This window comes from Marmota marmota, unplaced genomic scaffold (genome assembly GCF_001458135.2).
Source record: "Marmota marmota marmota unplaced genomic scaffold, marMar, whole genome shotgun sequence".
In the NCBI taxonomy this organism is placed as follows: Eukaryota; Metazoa; Chordata; class Mammalia; order Rodentia; family Sciuridae; genus Marmota; species Marmota marmota.
This window is the reverse complement of record NW_026000057.1, coordinates 47130899-47154041: the sequence shown is the minus strand read 5'-3', so window position 1 is coordinate 47154041 and position 23143 is coordinate 47130899. Positions and strand designations below refer to the sequence as shown.

The 23143-nt window shown below is 33.7% G+C and overlaps 1 protein-coding gene across 6 annotated transcripts in view; it reads right to left on the bottom strand.

Moving 5' to 3' along the window:
* The window catches only part of LOC107141226 (N-deacetylase and N-sulfotransferase 3), a 162587-nt gene that overhangs the window by 94317 nt on the left and 45127 nt on the right, over positions 1-23143 (bottom strand). For all 6 annotated transcript variants that reach the window (XR_007351417.1, XM_015484428.2, XM_048813841.1 and 3 more), the window contains one exon: positions 5333-5420. Coding sequence is in view for 4 of the 6 variants with exons in the window: in XM_015484428.2 (XP_015339914.1) it covers positions 5333-5420 (88 nt within the window). In the remaining 2 variants the exon portion in view is untranslated. The remainder of the gene's footprint in view (positions 1-5332; positions 5421-23143) is intronic.

The following is a 23143-nucleotide window of genomic DNA, read 5'->3' as shown; positions in this document are numbered from 1 at the left end:
CTCAGCAGGCCGCTGGGCCTGCTCTGTGGATGGTCACAGTTCCCTCTACCTTGCCAGCGCTGGGGGAGGGGGCGGCTCTGCCTCTCAGCAGGCAGCTGCTCCTCTTCTGCTGGTGGGTCGCAGGCCCGCCTACCTTGCCGGAGTGATTGGAAGCTCTGTTCAGCCGTGGGCCACTGGGCCTTTTCTGCCGGTGGTCACCGTTCCGCCTACCTGGCAGGCGCTGGGGGTGGGGGGCGGCTCTGCTTCTCAGCAGGCCGCTGGGCCTGCTCTGTGGATGGTCACAGTTCCCTCTCAAATTCGTCAATTTTTAAAGACCATTTCCGAAGTTCTTACAAAACTTGCTTACAAAGTTATTGCAAATTATGATTTATTATACTATTTATCTATTAAAAAAACTTTTTGCAGTATTTTATCAGCAGTATTTCCTTCTCTGATATTAAAAAGCTTCCTTGACTAAGATTTACCTTGTTCCAAGAACAATGTTATATGCTTTACTCCCAGTGTCTCTGGAGGCTAAAGCAGGAGGCTCACAAGTTTAAAGCCAGCCTCAGCAATAGTGGAATGCTCAATGAGACACTTTCTCTAAAAATATACAAAATAAGGTTGAGGATGTGGTTTAGTGGCCAAGTGCACCTGAGTTCAATCACTGGTCACAAAGAAAAAAAAAAGTTACATTTTTTACAACATCATTTGATTTAATTCTCATAACAGCCCTATGAGCTCAGAGTCATTGCTAAATCCCATTTACAGGTAAAGAAATTGGTCTCTAAAGAGATAAAGTAACTTGTCCCAACTCACTGAAAGTGCTGGGACAGAACCTGAATCTAGAACCTGAATTCTAATTCATATGAAGCAATTCCAAATTCAGAGCCCCAGCTATGATTCATTGGACAAAGGAGGAATAAAAAGTAAGATAAAAATTTCAATTCAATATCACAATCTTTTGATGTTTTAGTAACTTTTGATGCAAATAAATTTACATATGTATTTCTCTATGTGATTTGGTGAAATAGGTCAATCTAAAGATTCTATAGATAAAAAGAAAATTTTGCCATTTGGCTCCGGAATTAACTGTTGCCAAATAAATAACAAATATTCAGTTTTTCTAATACATAAGAATTGGGCTCTAGCTGATTTAGGATTAAGACAGGTTTTTGATACTTAATAATTTATGACTATGGCACCTTTAAATTTTTATGATCTTATCTAGAAAGTGAGTTACATACTATATAACTCCTAGGATTCATTGAATAGGTACATGAAAAGTATTTAGCAATGTACATTGGATGTAGTTATTCCTCACTATAAGAGAAGTTTGATCTTTATTTCTATCTCTATTTCTCACCAAAATGCACAACCCTTCAAAACTTAAAAGAAATCACATAAGTAACGCTTTTTCCTGAAAAAAATTCTTATACTATGACAGTGCAGCTTTTCTCCTTACATTCAAGAAAAGTAAAATGATAGAATTTTTAATAGAAAAAATTAATTATTAATTTAGAAAGGAAACAATGTAATTAAATTTTATAATATCTAACTGTTGAAAGACAGAGTATTAAATTTTATGTGCTTCCACTGAAAAATTCTTCTACTGGTTATAAGACAACCCTGGCCACAGTTTTGTGTAAGTTGTCATATTTTACACAGATAAAAAAGCCTTTGAACCTTGGTCTTAGCTTTCTCTTGTGTTTTACTTTCCCTGGCTTAGAGAGAGGGCGCTTTTATTGTGAGCTATGAGAAATGCCGAAGCAAAGAAAAAATAGAGGACAAATCTTCCACAAGTAAGAAAGGAGAGGGACAGGCAGAATAATTTTCATGCATTCAGTGTTTGGTGAGAAGAGAATCGAGTTTCTAGGAATATTTGCTTGTACTGCCTTGATGAGTTTAGGTTTTCCTAGGTTTCCTACTATGGTTCTTCCAAAAATCTTCCTCTCTGCCTCACTGATAACTACATATTCTATATGTCCTTGATCTCACTCTGGGGATTCCTTATCTGTATATTAACTTTTAATTTTTTCAAAGGATGTCAAATAATCTACAATAAGCACACTGAAATTAGGATAGATTTAGAAAGAGATTTCATAATAATACTCTTTTATTGCTTTAAGTTTGTGGGGATCCACATTGGCAAATTTAGTGGTGCTAGAAAGATGAACTGAACTTTTGCACATTAAAAAAAATGTTTTCACTTTATATATCTATACCAACGTAGTAGAACTTTACTGTAAACGAGTAATTTAGAATATGTCACTGTGTTTTCATTTTTGAGGTTATAATAAATACTGAAATTTGTGTCAATAATAATATAAAGTTAAACCATGATTATGGAATTCCCAGTAAATCTTTAGAATAATCACAGAAAAGTGTATATTTTATTATTATTTTTTATTTTTTGGTTTTGATTTGCTTGTGTGTGTGTGTGTGTGTGTGTATGTGTGTGGTACCAAGAAAATAAACCAGGACCATTCTATCACTGAGATACATCCCCAGCCCTTTTTACTTTATTTTTTACAGGGTTTCACTATGTTGCCAATGCTGTCATTGAACTTGCAATCTTTCAGACTCAATCTCCCAAATTACTGGGATTACAGGTATGCATGGCTTGAAAAGTTGTCTTTTATATATTTGTTTAAGTAATTAGAGTAATAAGGCTTTCAGAGCTTCCTATGTTAAGGTCATTCTTAGAGCTCAGAAAATTTTCAAATTAAGAAGCAAAGTCATGGGGCTGGGGCTGGGGCTCAGTGGTAGCGCACTTGCCAAGCATGTGTGAGGCACTGGGTTCGATTCTCAGCACCCCATATAAATACATAAATAAAATAAAGGCCTATCAACAACTAAAAAAAATTTTTAAAAGAAGCAAAGTCACACATAGTTTTATGAAAATACATAGTGGATGAAATACACTTTGTGTGATATGAAATATATCAGAGTCAATTCTCACAACACTGCAACTTCCATGAAAACAAGTGAAAATTCACTTATTACAGAAATGTAATAAGTGTTACTTCTATTTAAAAATGAAGTTACTATTGAATTTCCTTTATGGAAATGAAAACAGGTATTGTTGATATTAAATGTATATAGGAAGAATTATCACCATAATAATCTTGTTAAACCCTTGAAGGTACACATTACCTATACACAAAAGAATTCATATTATCAAAGTAAAAAATTAAAAGCATTTAAAATTATGGAAAATTACTGGAAAATGTGCTAAAATATAAAGTCATTTTAAAATTACTTATCATTTAATTCATAATTTAATTGAATGAATTATATATGTATAATGTAAAATGCAGAATGAACAGTGAAAAGTAACTAATTTTCATCCTTGTCATTCATTTCCCAAATTTTCTTCTTCACAGATACCATTCAAACCAGCTTATTGTGAATTTTGCAGAGACATCATATATCGGTACCAACAGCTGTGCAACTATGAGCAAACTAGCCATTCTATATCTCAGTTTCCAGATGAATCACTGATTTATAAATTCTAAGATTGTAGAAAAATTTAATTTTACTGTGATACATAGTTATTTTTTAAAGAAGAAACAAAAAGGTAGCAAAAAGGAAAGAAAAAGTAAAATGAAAAATGTTAAAATTAAATATTTTTCTACATCAAAATCACCATTAGGAAAGTGAATAGACTACTCAGACAGTGAGAGAAAAGTATTCGTAACACAAGTAATTGAAAAAGAGCTCTGTGTTTTGTAAGGGTTCTGTGTTGGGGATCGGGGTCTCTGATAGCTTCATGACATGATTGGTGTTACTCTACCATTTCAGATTCTTTCCTTCTTTCTTTAGTGGCATGCTTGGTGGCTAGGAAAAATTCTGTGCAAAGACACAGGATGCCTAGCTGCTGTAGCAATGCCCTGCATGAGGAGGCTCTATGCTAGAGTCTTTTCAGACTCAACATTTATCTAAGGCACTCAGCTCTTGTGAATAAAGAAAATTTCTTATTAGACAACCACAATGTTGCACCAAGCTCTGCTGTGCCTGAACTTGTCCACAAAACAGTAACTTTAAACAATGGGCTTTCTTGAGAGCTACACAAAGCTCCTAACATGCACATCACAACTACAGTATGTAACTGAGGAATAAGCTGCATAATGCTGCTAACTCTGTAACCTGCCTAATGACACAATGAGCAATAATGTACTACTGATGCCACTGATCTAATGTAACTTATTGATTATGAATAAAGCTGTCAGCTTGGACAAGGGGCTTTTTCTAACATTCTGCTACTTTGCCTCTGCATCTTGTCTCTCTACCTCTGTGTCTCTTCTATTTTTCTTACAATGTTTGCACAGAGAATTTCTATAAATCAACAATAAAATCCAGAAAATAGAAAAAAAATGCTTCTCAATAAAGGTATTGACAGACAATAAACATAAGAAAAAAGCTTGTATGCTAGACATCAGAAAAATATATATAAAAACATAATATGACATTTCTATATGCCTACTAGAAAGGCTAAAATTAACAAGAAAAAATCAAACATTAACAAGATTTTAGAGCAAGATTTTAGAACACTGATACTATTGAAAATATAAATTGGTAAAACAAATTTGAAATATTTGTCATTTTTCAAATTTGATTGTCATTTTCTGTTAAATCTGATCATATGTTTGCTATACAACTAGAAATTCCACTCCCTGCTGATATCCAATAGAAAAAAATATACTTAAGTTTCTGAAGGACAGGTATAAAGATTTTCATAACAGGTCTATTAAAAACAGCCAAGTCTAGAAATAATGCAGTCATCTATATTGGAATGGAATGGATAAAGAAATGTTTGTATATGCAAATAATGGAATACTACAAAGAATGAAAAATGAAGAAATAAACCTATACATAATAATATCTATGAAACAAAAACAGTTGAACTAAAAACTGGTAACAAATGAGTTATTTTACATGTATCTCAAAATGAGGCAAATCTCAGATGGTATCAGAAGTGAGTATAATAATTCTGTTTGAGGAAAACTAATGACTGTAAGGGAGTATGAGGTGGCAGTGCTCTGGTTTTGTTACCTTATTTGATCTCCCTATGAATTACACAGATGTGTATAGTTTGTCAAAATTAACTGAAGAGCCCATCTAGTATTTATTCATTTTAGATACATAAATTATAATAATAAGAAAGAAGTTCATTAGATAATATCATAACCTTTCAAGTGATAAACAATTTTAATGGTTACAATAGTATGTTAGATGGGGTCAAATTATATGGAAAATAGAGGAAGTACATATGGAATGTAGAGGTTTACTATTTTAAATAGAGTGGTCAAATAAAAAAGCCTTATGAGAATAGTTAATCTCTTTTTCTTACCTGTGTGGTAAAATTTTCCTGAAAATCCCAAGTTGAATGTAAAATTTCTGATTTGTTCCCGCAAAAGATTCTGAGTCTCAAGCAGGGCCTGTAATATAGAATTTTTTAAAATGTATGAGGTCAAGAATGACATTCAGACATTTTTAAAAGACATCTTCCTTTTGCAGGTATAGAATAAAACCACTTTTTTATACTTGGCCCAATTAAATGATGGAAAGTAGTTATCACTTTAAAATTAGAGAGATACTTTTAAGATTACATAAACATAAATATTTTTATCCTTTAGCTTATAATAAATCAACAAAAAATTTCAGCTAAGAAGGGGAATTTAAGTGAAAAGTTTAATCTGTGTGCAGAAAAGGAACTTGTATGTAATATGTAAAATATGTATCTTTTATCACCCAGGGACATAGATAACGAATGTCAAAAAAATGTCACTCAATTTAAAGAAAGCTATGTAACATCGAATGAGGAAAGAAGCAAATTGTTATTTCTCAGATACATTTTTGGCCTTCAAAATGCAAGACTTTTCTATCTTAAATCTGAGAGTCCCAAAAGATGATGACTGCTATTCAAAAAAGGGTATGGGTATCATGATAAAGTAAATCTCTGATTTGTACTTTTTTAAATAAAACAAACAACAAAATGCACTATTTCTAACAAGTAAACAATTTTTGAAGTAAAGTTTTGCTCTATCTATACAATTGTGTTATATATTTATGTATTTTGTTCTATGTTTATGCTACATAAATAAATATATATGCTATATATTTATAACAGGTTGTGACTATTTAGTGTACTTTCCATTCTTGTACTTTTCTTTCTCATTATTTAAATTCTATTTTTTATATTCTTCCTCTGTCTCTCTGCAACATGCACATGTGTGTGTGCAGACACACACACGAGCACACTATAGTAGTTGAGTGCTCACCTCAACTGGACAAAAAGTAGCGATGTTAGATTGGTTAAGGAGATTGGTTAACACATCTTTTACACCTGAGGAAAGTTTCGGACAAATGACTTGCTCTTTTTTCACAGATAAAATTAGTGGTGGATCCTAGATTAAAGATATATATCCAAATTTTGTTCTCCTTTTACTCTATCATTCCAGATCCTTTCCTTCTTTCTTTAGTACAGGTGGGGCCATAACTAAATCTTTTTTTTTTTTTTCTGATATCAGAGTGACAAGTGGAAACCCTGCACTATCAGATTCATATTGTTTCAATCATGTTCATTATGTTTCAATCTTTGGGGATAAACAAATAATCTCTTTTTATTTGGTGATCATCTGAATAAAATGTATGATGAGTTATGTGTTAAGGGAAGGAAAAGAGCTTTTATTAAATTTAAACTCATCTGATCAATAACCGAATACCTTTCTATCACTTTATTTAAATGAACAACTTCTTTGGTGTACATAACTGAGCCATGTATTATATGGAAACAGATGACACTCAAAAATTAAAGTAGGCCTGTTAGTAGATCTGCACACCTCATTACAGGAACAAGATTGACTGATGGTCATGCCACTGGGGACACACAGGTCTTGCCCTTACCAGGGTAGGGCATGGGTTAATCATGGGAAACAAATTGGTAGGCATAATGAAGTGAGGAATGGGACCTGTAGGTGATAAACTGGACTATGGTAAGCTGGGAGTTGCCTGGGTGAACAGTTTGAACTTCTCTATTTCTTCTGGAAGGAAGATCAGGTGAGGAATGTGAAGGTGTAAATGAAATTCCACCTCTGGTACTTATATTGCAGTTATTAAGAGGACAGGTTTAGAGGTCAGATGGCCTCAGATGGAATTCTGGATCTGTCCTTATTCTTCTTTGAGCATGTTGTTAAATAACTCTATGAGTCAGTCTCTTCATTTATAAGGTAGGCATAGTAATAATTACCTCAAAGCTCTGTCGTGTGAATTAAATGAAATAATTCATTCATGCCCAGCAATTATTAAGTGCTGCTCTTCTGTTATTGCTGCTGATACTATTACAACTACTCATATGGTTATTATTATTAAATGATATAGGAGAATTCACATTACCTGTCCAAACTTTTTCCTTCATCTGTAAATTGGAGACAGTGATCTAACCCATGGAATATTAATACAGATTATAAGAAATAATATATAGCTGGGTGAAGTTGTGCACACCTGTAATCCCAGCCACTTAGAGGTTGAGACAGGAGGTTTACAAGTTCAAAGCCAGACTCAGCAATGGTGAGGTGCTAAGCTAAGACAGAGTCTATAAATAAAATACAAAATAGGGCTGAGGATATGGCTCAGTGGTTGAGCACCCCTGAGTTCAATCACATTTAATAATAATAATAATAATAATAATAATAATAATAATAATTAAAGTAAGTTGGAAAACTTTTTAAAAAGTATCATAAAATATTAGATGTTGATGCTGTAATTGTCAGAAGTATCTATCATCTGCCTACCCCTATACCTATCTACTTAACTATCCATCCATTTCATTTACTTTTTAGAACCTTTTACTCTTTATTTCATTTATTTAATTCATTTATTAAATATATTTGTTTTAGTCTTCCCCTACTCTGCCCATCCCTCTAGGCTCTTCACCTCAGGGGAACGTTCTATTTGAGTCTTCATATCTTTCTCTCCTCTTATAACTCTTATATTTCTTCTTTTCCCATATTTATCTCTTCATTTTATTCCTTATTCCCTTTCATTGGTTAAAATAAAGATTTGAAATACATTCTAAATAGTGCTTTGTGTTATTAAATTTTTCTACCTTAAAATTAGGTAAGGCTGACATTCTTTCTGCCTTTTATTTTTTTTTCACATTAAAGTTGAATTTGAACTTTGCTTTGTAATCTTCATTGCCTTTCTAGTGTACTTTTAATAATTTTGATAGAAAGTAAATGAATCTATCCTGTTCTTAGGCCTTAGCTGTTAAAGAATGTATAATATATTTAGGAATTAGTCCCTTCATAAACTAGAATGAATTAATTCCAATTACTGAATTAGCCCTAATTTTTCAGGTTTTATTTGGAAATTTTACACATTTACTTGATATTCTAGAAACAAATATGGAAATATTTAAAAGATATACTGAAACAGATAGCCCATACTAAAATGCCTATGTATGGTGAAGAGGAAAACCTATTTCAAGATGATATTTTATATACTTAAGCCATAATATTTCTCACATTTAAATTATTCTTATAAACCAGTTTGGGAATTTGTCTATGATAATAATATTAAATACTATATTTATCCATTATTTCCAACTATTCAAAATATGCATATCACTGGCCTGTTCAGTGCAAGAAGCTTAAGCATCAGCAATATTTTTAGGCCCTTATCCTTTTCATTAAATTCATTACTAAAATGATTTTATTATTATTCCATTTTAAACTAAAATATTTTATTCATTACTGTAAAGAAAATGCTGTAAAATTATATAAGTGATACTTTGCTTTATTATCTAAAATAACCTGATAATGTCTAAAAGTCTAATCAAAAAAATAAATAAATCAATGTTATCACACTATATTCAAACAACTCATAAATTTCCAGAGCAATCTCTGATATGCAGAGCCCCTGGGCTATGGAAAAGGGAAGTAAATAAGCTCCCCTAACGTGCACCATTTATTATTCTCCTCAGTACCAAGCAAAAACTTTAAGAATATAGATATCTACTTTGAAAACTAGTTTGACTTTTGAAAAATAATCCTTCCTTAAGATGTTTCAAAATAAATATTTAGGATAATCATTGATTTTTTTTAAATAACATATTTTTTTTAAATAACATATTTTAATTAAAATCATTAAAAATAAATAATAAGGATTCTAGTGAGTTCCTTCCATTTTTCAATAACTAAATAAATCCATGAATATTTCAGATATATGGAGATATGGATAAATTAAAACCATAATGCCATGTACAAATATGTATTTATATACAAATGAAGCAGAAATTTCTATAGCAGAAAATAATTCAATGTATTCTTCATAAAACAAAACTGCTTTGCAGCAAAATTTAAAATGCTTATTTGATGATTAAAAAGAAACAAGCCATAAAAAATATGAGAATTACATTTTATATGCAACTCTCCAAATAACATTTCAAAGTTATTTTTTCAAATTTGAGTTTGTACAGTTATCCCACTAACGTCTTAATTTTTAAGTCCTCATTCTACAAAGCCAAGTACATTCCCAAACATTAAAAGATCTAGTTACAAGCAAAAGAAAGATCTAATTTAATAAAATTAATCTCTGAGAATTAAGCAAAATGGCAGTTTTGATACATTTTTGAATTTTATCCAACTTTCTTTAAGAGAATAAATATAAGAAACAGTAAATCAGTGACAAAAATCAAAATTAAATGTAATTGCAAAAACGTCATACTGAGATTTGTGTTAGTATTCATCACATGTGTGACATTCTTTGGGGGAACATCTGCTGATTTTTATATTTTTTTATTTTTCTTCCTAGATTATATTTTTACTTATTTTATTGCCTGTAAGTCAACAATCTGTGTTGGTAAGCCATATTAAAGACAGGGAAGAAATTTTATTGTCAAATAGGGTTTTTCAATAGAAAGAAAAACATTGTTTGAATACAAAATTACAATTAAGACATTTTAATTAATCACATACTACTTATTTTATCATAAATATAAATTTTTATATCTGCTAAAGCAAATAAAAGCAATTGGGCAACTTAAATTCCTGTGGGACTCCACCCATAAGTTATTTGAGTTTATTTTAGCATCTTCACTGGCCTTGAGCCAGGAAGATTTAAGTTTGGCATTACAAACTATTTTGTGGTCCCTCCCACTCAATGGATTGCCCAATGCACTTGACCTCTGTCTTTGCTTGGCTAGGGAGACAGCTTTCATAGCTCCAGAGTGGGGTGTAACCCTTTGGAAATTGGACAGCCCACCTCCTACCTTATTCAGCAAAAGAACATTCCCTGGAAAACTTTTGATGCTTCTCCCATATAAACAAAGCAGACTCGAGCTTTCACTCTCTTTCCAGTGTGGAAGCTTGATCCTGAGAGAGCTGTGCCACCCCCTTTCTAAAATTACTTCCTGTGTCCTGTGGTTTCTTCACCATTTTCTCTTTCTTTCTTTTATTTCACACCAGCCCGTTAAACACAGAGGAAACTCAAATTCCACTGCCTATGCAGGACATGGGTGAGAAGTTCCTGTATCTATATATTTATCTGCACATAGCCCTCAGAAATATTCAAATTGAGATAATGGTAGACATTGCTTAAATAATTTAAGTGATTTCTCCTTTGTCACAAAGCTGACTAAATGCTGAACAACTGACTTGAATAAGCATTTTGGATTTCAGATCTCAAAAAACAAGAATCTTGGGGCTGGGGATGTGGCTCAAGTGGTAGCGCGCTCGCCTGGCGTGCGTGCGGCCCGGGTTGGATCCTCAGCACCACATACAAACAAAGATGTTGTGTCCACCGAAAAATAAATAAATAAATATTAAAAAAAAAAAAAAACAAGAATCTTAACATTGGACACTATTATCACTGGCAAAAAAGAAACCTGGTGATATAATCCTCTAGAAGGATATAAGAGGGTGATCTTCCTTCAACTTTTAACAACTGGTTGCATTCTTAGCTTCCAAAACTTGAAGTTATACTGGAAATGGGAAGACTAGATTGGTCTGTGATACTGCAGCTGTTAGGATTCCTGAGAGGAACATATCCAATAGGATTGGCAAATATGGTTGTGAAGGCAAGCTAAAAAACTAAGAAAGTAGTGTAATTTTGTTAAAGCTTGAGAATAAAGATTGTCTGTGTCCAAGGAGGGACAAAGATGAAAATCTCAGCTCAGAGATAGTGAATTTGTTCTTCCATCTTTTAGTTAGTTATTCAGTCCATCAATGGATTGGATAATACATACCCATTCACATGGATGGTCATCTACGTTATTCAGTTCACCAGTTCAAAATTTTCTCTTTTCTAGAACTTCCCCACTGGCACTCACAAAAATCATATCTTACCAGCTGACCAGGCATCCCTCAGCCCAAACAAGTTTGTGTACAAAACTTATCAATCACATCAGCTAAACTAAAATGTTTACCCATTGGAATTTAGATGATATAACATTCATTGAGTGCACCACCTGTAGGGTTGGGCTTCAGAACACCTAAGGACTATGATGTTCTCCAGCAATCACCTTAGTCTCTATCAGATGAGGTGTAAAATTGGGAAGACTCTATCTTAAAGATTTGTTTATAGATAAAGAAAATATTGAAATATGCTGGAAACAGGTTTGATAAGATAGTGGGATATTATAATAAGATAGTGGGATATTATGATAAGATAGTGGGATATTATGAACAATTAAAGGGAAGACATCTTTACAGAAAAATAATAACCAAGAAGGCTAGGATTAACTACTCTTTGACCTAGCTACACAACTGGCATTCAGTGTGAAACTAAGAAAGAAATGCAGAAAAGATTGGTAAGCTAGCAGAAAGCATAATACTTGGTCACTATCTGCTACAGTATTTAGATTCTCTTAACAAGAAACCTATACATATGGCACTTGTATTGACTTACAAATTCCTGATGATAAACATTCACTCAGCTCCCAGTTGTCCATATTCTAAATTAGAGTATTTATATTTTAAATTGTCAGAATAAACATTAAAAGGTGGAAATGTTTATTCTGGCAGCTTAAAATATGAAGACCAAAGGTGAGAGTATGTTATCTATTTTTTCCATGAATTTTCATCCAGAAACTTGTTAATTAGAATGAGATGTTTTAGAGATCGTATTCCTCCTTCTTAAATTGTTTTAGGCCTGTCCTTGCACATGACTTCACCCACATGGCATATTAAATGTGTAGCAGATTAGGAATCAGAATGATTTTAGACTCTGTCTCTGTTCTTTTTTATTTTTCTTTTATTTTTTGTGGGGGGGGCATACCAGTGATTGAACTCAAGGGCACTCAGCCACTGAGCCACATCCCTTAGCCCTATTTTGTATTTTATTTAGAGACAGGGTCTCACTGAGTTGCTTAGTGCCTCACCCTTGCTGAGGATGGCTTTGAACTTGTGATCCTCCTGCCTCAGCCTCTTGAGCTGTTGGAACTACATGTGTGTGCCACTGAGCCCGGCTCTGACTGTTCGTGACTACTGTATAAACTTGACATATTCAAAATGCTGACTAAGTTACTGAACCTTTACAAATCAGTTTCTGGAAAATAGAATAACAACATATAGATCACAGGTTCAATATGAAAATCACACACAAAATGTATATATGTCCCCCAAATCAAAAACCTTTTCAGCACGTGGAAACTGAGTTCTAGAGTTCTAGCTCTAGGACTGGAATCCACTGTCCTTTCTTCAACCAATTTTACAAAATTCTTTTTGTCCTGTCATGTAACTCCATCTCCCATTTCTTCCTATACCCATGTGAAAATTATAAAGAAAAAAAGGCATCTAAAATTTTAAATTATATTTCAAATTGATCTTTAGCTCTTTGGTTGTTGTCTAATCAACACTAAAGATGAGGATTATCCAAGCAGCTGCATTACAGTAACCATTAAAGGACTTGTATTTCTTCTTAAGACAGTGAATTAGTTTTGTTCCACCACAATGTTCATGTATTTTGTTGTTTGTAGTGTATTAAAAGATTAAGGGCAAAGGTTTTGTAAAAGCTAAGGAAAGAATGTTAATAGTAAATTTGAATTATTTCTGTTATATATATTTAATTTGTCTAGAATATACATTATGAATAAACTTTAAATTATATAGTGATGAATGATTTTCCTAAAACATTTGTTGAACTGAAATTGGCAAATAATGATATGTGAAAAGGAAACAGAAAACTAGTAAGTGCTACTCTAAGTATTTGCTATACATATTTTATTTACTTATTATTGATATACTTAAATAGTCAAAATACTAATGTACTCTTAAAAACATGTAAAATTAGTTCATACTTTCTTACAATACAGTATCTTTAAGAAACTATTAGTCACATCTCATTCGTTCAGTTATGTAGAAAAAATATTTTATGTGTTATCATGAAAATAATGTCAGTATTATTTAATGTTGATACAATTTAAAATACTTGCTTTTGCAGAAAAAGAGAAAAAAGAAGCAGAAATATGGGATCCAATATGGGGAAAAAAACAGAGTATCATCATTTGCCATTATTCTAATGCAAGTCATGTCCTTTAACAGTTGGGAACCATGTAAGTAGCAAATCTATTCTGCTCAAGAAGTAAAAGTGCTAAATATACACACATGTGCATACACACACACACACACACACACACACAAAAATAATCCTGAGCCATCCACATCCAGAAGAGTTTGTTCTATAAATTAAAAGTGAGGTAAGGTTTAAGCTTGACTATAAAATCTATGGAGTAGTAATTATGGCTATGTCCCCAAATGTCTGAATCCCCAAAGCCCCATATAATGGCAGGATCAGAAAGGGAACAAGTAAATATCTCTTGAATATGAATATGAATAAATTTCTAACTGATCTCATGATGCAATAAAATCATAAAGATTTGAAAATGAAATGAATATTGTACATTATGTATTTTTAACATTTTTTTACAATCTTATTTTATAAACTATTTTGAATTGGTAGAAATTTCAATATAATTCAAATTGAAAAACAGTAATTATAAAACATTTTATTTAAAAATATTCTGAAATAGCATGTCTTATTTCAATGCTTCTCCAACTACTGGGAAAATCATCTGGGAATCTTAATAAAATACAGATTTTGGGATTCTAACTCAGAGATTCTGTGTAATAATGCTTAAGCAAGACAAAAGCCTTCAGAGTGTTTTTAATATGTGACATTATAGCACATTCTAAGATTCACTGACCTGTTCCTTGATTTCAAGTAGTTTGAGACACCAGTTTCTAATTACTTATTTATAGGCCTATTTTCCCTTTAGTGTATGAAGTATTTGATGTCTACTGCTTTAGATAGTTCCCAGTACAAAGTAGATATGAGCTAGTCAATAACTCCATGGACCACATAGATAAGGAGTACTATGAATTCTCAAATCACAAATACTGTAGGAAAAACTAGAATATGTAAGGATTATCAGAATTCAGTAGAGGTCTTAGAAACTGTCTTGGCTCAAAAGTGCTCCATAATTTTTAACTTCACATGTCAACTGAATGGGACATGGATTACTTATATATTTGGTCAAACAATATCTTGGGTATGTCTGAAAATGTGTTTTGGGAGATTAACAGTAGAATTGATAGGCTGAGTAATGTTGATTGCCCGTACTAACATGAATAGACCATATTCAATAAGTTAAAGGCATGAACAAAACAAAAATTCTGACTATCTTGGAAATAAGTGGGAATTCTTTCTGCCTGATGCCTTGAGCTGGGACATGGGTCTCTATCTGCCTTGAAACTCAAACTGAAACATGAATTCTTGAGTTTCATGTCAGCTGGGCATCAGGCTGGATCATACATCATCAGTTCTCCTATTTCTCAGGCTTTCAAAATCGGACAAGAACTAAATTGTTGACTTCCAAGTACAGCTTTTGTTTTCTAAACTTCCATAAGATTGGAAACAAATTTATAACAAATCCTTCTTCCTATCTATGGATTGTTCAATTGATTGATCAATCAAAACTCATGTATGTGTCAGGGTTCTCCTGTAAAATGGAATCAATACGAGATTTTCTATGCATGTACCTACCTACATATCTTTCTATCTCTATATCCATATCTACATCTATCACAGCTAGAGAAGTTTGGGTTAGAAATTAAGTAACATTGCATTGTGGCCACTAAAATTTCTCTTTATGTATTTATTCATTTTCTTTTCCTTAATTTAAAAAAAAAAACTCCCTTTCAGTGAGTTGTGAAAATCAGATACCAACTTACCACTTTAGGTAATGTATAATAAACTAGGGTAAAGAGATCCAACCTAGTGAAGATAAGGTGTGAGGATGCAATCACTTATAAAGTACAGAGGTAGTTTAAGAATTATAGCATCATGGAACTATGAAATGGTTCAGTAATGTGAAAACAGTTGAGTGGTGGTTCCTCAAAAAGATAAACAGAATTACCACATGATTCAGCAGTTCCACTTGTAGGTATACACCCCAAATAACTGAAAACATTGTTCAGATAAATAGTTGTACGCAAATGTTCATGATAGTATTATTCATGATAGCAAAAAGGTGAAAACAATCGATGAACAAATAGTGGAATTTACATATGATGATATATTATTCAGTCATTAAAAGAAATGGTGGGACTGGAGGTGTGGCTCAGTGGTAGGGCACTTGCCTAGCATGTGTGAGGCACTGGGTTCAATTCTCAGCACCACATACAAATACATAAAAAAATAAAGGTCTATTGACAACTAAAAAATATTTATTAAAAAAAAGAAAGAAATGGTACTGCTACATCTTACTACAATGGGTGAATTCCAAAAACTTATGCTAAGTTAAAGAAACCAGACATAAAAGGTCACATAGCATCTGATGGCATTTCCAATGTACTATATGAATGAAATATGTAAATACATAGAAACAGGTATTGTACTATTTACAGGGTAGGGGAAAATTAGTTGTGACTATTAAATGGGTGTGAGGTTACTTATGAGGTGATGAGAATGTTGGACTAGACAGAGGTGGTATTTGAACTTTCTGCATGCATGCATTACTAAATCCCACTGAGGTTTTTTTTTTTTTTTTTTTTTTTTTACTATAAAATTATAAAGCTTATGTTAAGTAAATTTCACCTTAATAAAGAAATTTTTAAAATCAGAGTGCACAACTGTGAGTACTGTTGTCCTCATTTTTTTCCCTAAATTTTAAGGGCACTGTATGAGTTATCCTAACAAACTTATTTCCAATAGGTGTCCCATACCCTTCACACTGGCTTTAAACAAAACTTCTCAGAAGTGGTATAAAGTCAAACACATCATGAACTTTTGGGAAAAAGTGACAATAGATGTTCAGCAATCTTTGCACTATTTAGCCTCCACCTTATGCCTTATTGCCTTATCTTCTTTTATTCTCCTTCATACTCAACTCTGCACATGGTTGCCTTTGTGTGATTTCTGGAACATTTCAACTTTGTTCTCACCCCCAGGTCTTTATTCTTGATGTTTCCTCTTAAAAGCCTTTTCCATATATTCAGTGATTTACTTACTCTTTCAGGGCTTTGATTAAATAAAATCTTTTTGGTGAGGCATTCCTTGAGCACCTTCTTTTCTTTTTCTTTTTTTTTCTATTTGCATTTTAAGCAAAAAATAATCCCCCAGATTAATTAAAATATTAATTGACAAATTTAAATTTCACATATTTAACTATAAGGGATATCATGTTTTGATTTATTCATTATGAAATGGTTAAATCAACTTAATTAATATATCTATTACAAATTTGATTTTTAATATTCTTTTTTTAAGAGAGAGAGAGAGAGAGAAACTTTTTTAATATTTATTTTTTAGTTTTCAGCAGACACAACATCTTTGTTTGTATACGGTGCTGAGGATCGAACCCAGGCCGCACACACACCAGGCAAGCGCGCTACCGCTTGGGCCACATCCCCAGCCCTGATTTTTAATATTCTTGTGATCATCCTCTTTTAAGTAAGTAGATGCCCTGCCTATAACTCCACATATGGTTTTGTTGCTTTAGTTCTTCATAGAATTCAATTATTTTATTATTACTATTGGTGTATAGATACTCCTTAACTTAGTGATGTACTAGTGATCACTTAGTGATGTACTGGCAAATCAATTTTAAGTTGGAAATAACATGAGTAAAAAAAGTAGTTAGTACAGTAACTTACCAAACACCATAGCTTAGCCTAGTTTACCTTAGGAGTGCGCATAACACAGTTGGACAAAACAATCTAACACAAAGTATGTTTTATAATAAAGTACTCAACTTCTCAGGCAATTTATTGAATGTTATCCTAAACATAAAAAAAGAACTTGTTTTGGCCCTGTGGTTTCAGAGTTTCAGTCCAATGGTCATTAGACGCCATTGCTCTGGGCCAAAGGATGTGGCAGAGAAATCCCCATCTGTTTTAGATGGGAGCCCTTGCTTTAGTGAAATTAAGATTCACACAAAACTGAAATTCATAAATGCCTACAAATATATAAATTATGGTTTGGTCTAATGAAGAACATCCCTCTAATATGCTTTAGATTAGATTTTGGATCCTGTTTTGGAGGGACTGAAATGCTTTATAATTTTCTCTGATGCAGGTTGAAGAAAAGGCACAAGTCTATAATTTGCCTAGCAACTTTATTCCACTAGAACCTAACTGAAGATACAGAAATAAGCAAAAAGGCTATGATATCAATAGAGTTGTTAGGAAGCAAATAGTAAAGCTGAATTTTGCCATGGTCTGAATACACAACCCAAATTCATATATTGGAATGTGGTCACCAGTGTGATAATAATAATAGGTGGGTCCTTTTGGAGTAGTTATGTCATAAAAGCAGAGCTCTCACGGATGCGATTAGTGTCCTTTTCTGTCCCTTAACATGTAAAGACATAACATTCATCTCCTTCATAGGAGGTAGCATCAAAGTTTCATCTTGGAACTAGAGAAACCTGGCCCTCACCAAACACCAAATGTGCTGATGTCTTGATTTTGGATATTTCAGTCTCTAGAATAGGGAGAAAAATTATATTATTTGCAAATTGCTTATACAGCATTTTGTTGTAATGGCACAAATGCACCAATACAAATTTATTTTTAAAAAAGAGTTCCATCCTCTCACTTGAAATCACTTTATTTTTTGTATAGTTCTAATAAGATTTGTGACCTAGATTCTAAGAACATAACAGACTACATAATACAAATTATGAGCCTATAGAAAGCAGTTGCAGGGCAATATGCTAAAGAGCATAATGGAAGAGTTAGGCAGAAAAAGTATAAATCCGCATAAAAATTAAATGCACATACAAATTAAGGTGGAAGAAAATGACCTAATACATCACGATAGCCTCTGAGGCTTCACTATAATGCAATCACTGATGTTCAATAGTAATGAACATGATAAAGTTCATATATTAAAAATGTGCCATTACATTAATAAATCAACTCATTAATTAAATATACATTTATTGAGTATCTATTATGCATTATATCTTACATCTGTTGCTAGGATAATTAAATTAATCCTATCACTCAGTGATAGGAAAGTTTGAGAAGAAAATGAGATATTACCTGGGGAAAGTGTTTTTTTTTTACACTGTAAAGCACTAAACAAAAATACTATTAAAATATAAGGTCAGTTTTTTTTGGAAAATGATCATATTTTAAAAGTCTAATATCACTCTTGAATAAATTATAGGTAAGTCAAATGGCTTCTTTTCATACTGAGACTAACTCATAAAACACTTGAAAAATTACTTATGCTTGACAAATATACCTCAGGAGAAACAACTCATTTCTTCCAAAATTTTTGTTCCTTTTGAGTGAAGGAAATTATCAAAGTTTCCAAATATGTAATGAGATCAATGTGAGCCAGAAATAATGTTTGTAGATTTTATGTTTATTTGTTAATAAAAATTAGAAGTGTCTTAGAACTGTTCTTGTAGCCTATGTGACTTTAAGCTTCTATTATAAATAGAAAGGAATTCATTTTTTTGTTTAATTAAAGGTCAAAAAAATCCAACCCAATTAATTCAGAGTTAAAAAGCCCCTGCCTCCTGACTTCATATTCACTCCCATAAGCTTTGATAAGACTGACAATCTATTACATTTGACAGTGAGTTTCAAATATTTATAAATGGCTGAATGTATTTCCCAAAGTAGAACCAAACCTTAAATTATATTTGCCCTCAAAATTTAACTTACTCTTTAACATATATGACATTCACCTCTGTGAAAAACAGCCTGGAAGGCAGATTCACTCAAAATTTTGAGGCATTCAGGTGTAGGCATAGGTGTAAGGGTTCTCATTCCTAATGGAGAACCATCAAGTGCTGTCAGACAATGTCATGAGCATAAAATGTTTCTTTCCCTAGGCTGCTAAGTAGACTGAGAATATATCATTGTTTCATTCATTCATGGTGTCTGGCATCCTGTGAGGCTCCAGAACTCTGTGCATAAGGAGATATGCTTGATTTGTGTTCCTTTGACTAAATTTTCTATTATAGTTATCACCTCAGCTACAAACTTGTTCTCAAAGTTTCTTTTCAACTGCCCAAAATCAATAGAGTATTCTTCCTTATATAAAACATCCCATTCCTAAATATCACAGTTTCTAAGTATCCTGTCAAAGACCCCTTACTTGAGAAGAAATTTATACATGAAAATACAAACACATGCCAGATGTTGAAGTATAATTAGTGTGCACAATTCATATAAACACAGGTGAAACATAAAACAGAACTTCAAAGTTTTAATCATTTAAATAATTGAAAAGAATATATAAGCTCACATTTGTTTACTTTGTGACTTCAGACCATTCTCAGTATTTCTTCTAATAATAAGTTGAAGGCTTCATTTACATTTTGAGTTATAATAGGGAAGGTGATTCTAAATCTGGGAAAGACATGTTATTTGAATCAAGTCACCAGTCATTTGCTCTCAGTGACCCAATTTAGAATTTTAAAAATGACCTTTTGGCTTCTGCAGAGGGAGGAGTCTTAGCTACTTTAGATATGATCCAGGATGACACCTAATTTCTTTATAAAAGAACTTCAAATAAAACTAAATTAAAATGTAGTCAACGATGTTATTGTTCAAATGTCTAAAAAAACACTGAAAAACTCTATATTCCATTAATAAGGAAGAGAAGATTTACAAATCAAATTATTGGATTTGTTTCCAAAAACATATCTTTAGCAGTTCATTTTTATCCATGTCTATGTTTTGTATAGAGCAATGATCTAGAGAAAGACAATATTGGTTAAGAAACTTTCAGAGAGATCCAACATGGCGGCGGGCGAAGAGGCAGCGCTTTCAATACCCCCTCAGTGATGGGGTCAGAAAGACGCATAGATACACTTAGATTCTACTTGTGGAGAATCTCCTAGCAAAATTCCACTGAAGAGAGACCGTCTGGGAGTTACTAGGATTTTTGGAAGTGACAGTTTGCCCCAGACAGAGTGAATTCCCGCCACGAGACACAGAGGTCCAGATCTGCCAGCCGCTATCCGCGCACCGTGGCGCGGCCGCCCGCCAGCGCACCGGCAGCCACCGTGACTGGGTGGCTAGCCGCCCAGACGCAGCTTGGCAGGAAGAGGTCTTTAGTCAAGCCTTCATGAAATAGCAAGCCGGGAGCTGAGGCCAACTGGGGACAAACCAGTCCCACCCCTCCCTTCCGACACTCCGGCAAGGAACCTGGGGCAGGCCATAGCAGAGAGGTGACGTCATCGGAGTTCGGCCAACGGAATTCCTTCCCAGTGAAATCCACTTTAGCAGGTGTGTGACTCCCACCCCATCCAGATACAAGCAGCCAGGAAACCGCAGGGATCTCTCCGGGGACGTGTCTGTAGGGAAGCAGAGAGGATCCCCGACCCCCAACCCCCCATATCACCAGCGGCGACTCCCAAGGTCTTAGCCGCCAGTTTACCACAGCACTAGGGCTTAAATGGGACGCACCGTGGGGCTGCAAGTGTAACTAGATCTCTGGGGAACCGCTTCTAGTGAACAGGACCTGGCTGGCTGGCTGACAGGAGGAAGGGCGGGAAGGGCTGGAGAAGTGAAACAGCTCTGGACTGACGAGACTGAGAGGATTCCAGGAGCCGCCTTACAGGGATTGCTATCTGCACGCAGAGGGCAGAAGCTCCGCTCAGAGGGCACAGCTCCACCTACTGGAAGAGAAGAAAATGGATCTCTAAGACTTCATTTTTTTTTCCTCTTCTCTCTCTGTTCCTTTCTCCCCTTTTCCTTCTTTCTTTCTTTCTTTCCCGTTTCAAGTTTTATTGTTCTTTTCATTCTCCTCTAATCTATCTCTCTCTCCTTCTTTCTTTTTAAGAGCACCTTCCTTCCCCTACCCCCCAACTTTCATCCCAAGCATTACGTCTTCCATCATGTGTAATTGTCTAAATGCAAATAGGTGAATGTTTTGAGGCTGTCCATAGGGCTCCTAAATACCTAGCTACTACCAACACCCTGATCCAATCACCTGTTAGTATCCCCCTTCAGTAGAGCAATCTTCTAAAGTAGCCATAACATACTAACCCTCATACCATCATAGCACCTAACCTAAACATAAAGTCCTAAGAACAAACAACAAATCACTATATTAATACAGAACCCAGAAGCCTTTTATGAATTGAATGAATCAGCTTTAAAGTACAATAAAGCCCAACACTTCTAGGTATAATCTCCCACCACAAAGGAGAGACAACAGAGATATACAAAACAAAAAAATTATAGGAGAAAGCACGTACACAGCAGTCAAACAGAGCTGGAAAGTAACGTGAACAACATGAAAAAACAAGGGAAAAATGGATTACAAACAATGCAGGATAACTTAAATCTACAGGAGGACCTAGAAGCATCAGAAACATGGACAGGGAAAGAACTCAAGGCATACCTAACTCATATGGAACAGAATATTAGAGAAGACATGAGACAGCAAGTCCAAGCAACGAAAGTATATTTTGAAAACAAATTAAACAAACAAATTCAAACTCCAAAGAACGAGCTTTACCAGGAGATAGAGATTTAAAAAAAAAAAAACAACCAGTAATCCTAGAAATGCAGGAAACCATAAACCAAATTAAAAACTCTAACGAGAATATTACAAATAGACTAGATCAAGTAGAAATCAGAACATCAGATAATGAAGACAAAGTTTATCGACTTGAAAAGAATATAGTCAACAAAGAAAGGATGCTTAAATCTCACAAGCAATCTATCCAAGAGTTATGGGATATCATAAAAAAACCAAACTTGAGAGTCATTGGGATAGAAAAGGTATAGAGGTTCAAACCAAAGGAATGGACAACCTATTAAATGAAATAATCCTAGAAAACTTCCCACAGATGAAAGATGGAATGGATTGCCAAATCCTGGAAGCCTACAGGACACCAAACATTCAAAACCGTAATAGACCAACTCCAAGACATATAATTATGAAGATAGCCAACATACAGAACAAGGAGAGAATATTAAAAGCTACGAGAGAAAGGAAGCAGATTACATTCAGGGGTAAACCAATTAGGTTAACGACTGCAACGTTCATAAAACAAACTCTCCTCAAGTTCAAGAGTCAAACAGACCACAACACAATATTTATGGGTGACTTCAACACACCGCTCTCGCCATTAGACAGATCCTATAGAAAAAAGCTGAATAAAGAAACTATAGAATTCAATAACGCAATCAATAACCTGGACTTAACCGACATATATAGAATATATCAACAATCATCAAGTGGATACACGTTCTTCTCAGCAGCACATGAATCCTACTCAAAGACAGACCGTGTATTATGCCATAGGGCAACTATCAGTACATATAAAGGTGTGGAGATAATACCATGCACCATATCTGATCATAATGGAATGAAACTGGAAATCAATGATAAAAGAAGGAAGGAAAAATCCTGCATCACCTGGAAAATGAACAATATGTTACTAAATGATCAATGGGTTACAGAAGACATAAAGGAGGAAATAAAAAAATTCTTAGAGATAAACGACAATACAGACACAACATACCAGAATCTATGGGACACAATGAAAGCAGTTTTAAGAGAGAAATTCATTTCCTGGAGTTCATTCCTCAAAAAAAGAAAAAACCAACAAATAAATGAACTCACACTACATCTTAAAACGCTAGAAAAGGAAGAGCAAAACAACAGTAAATGTAGTAGAAGACAA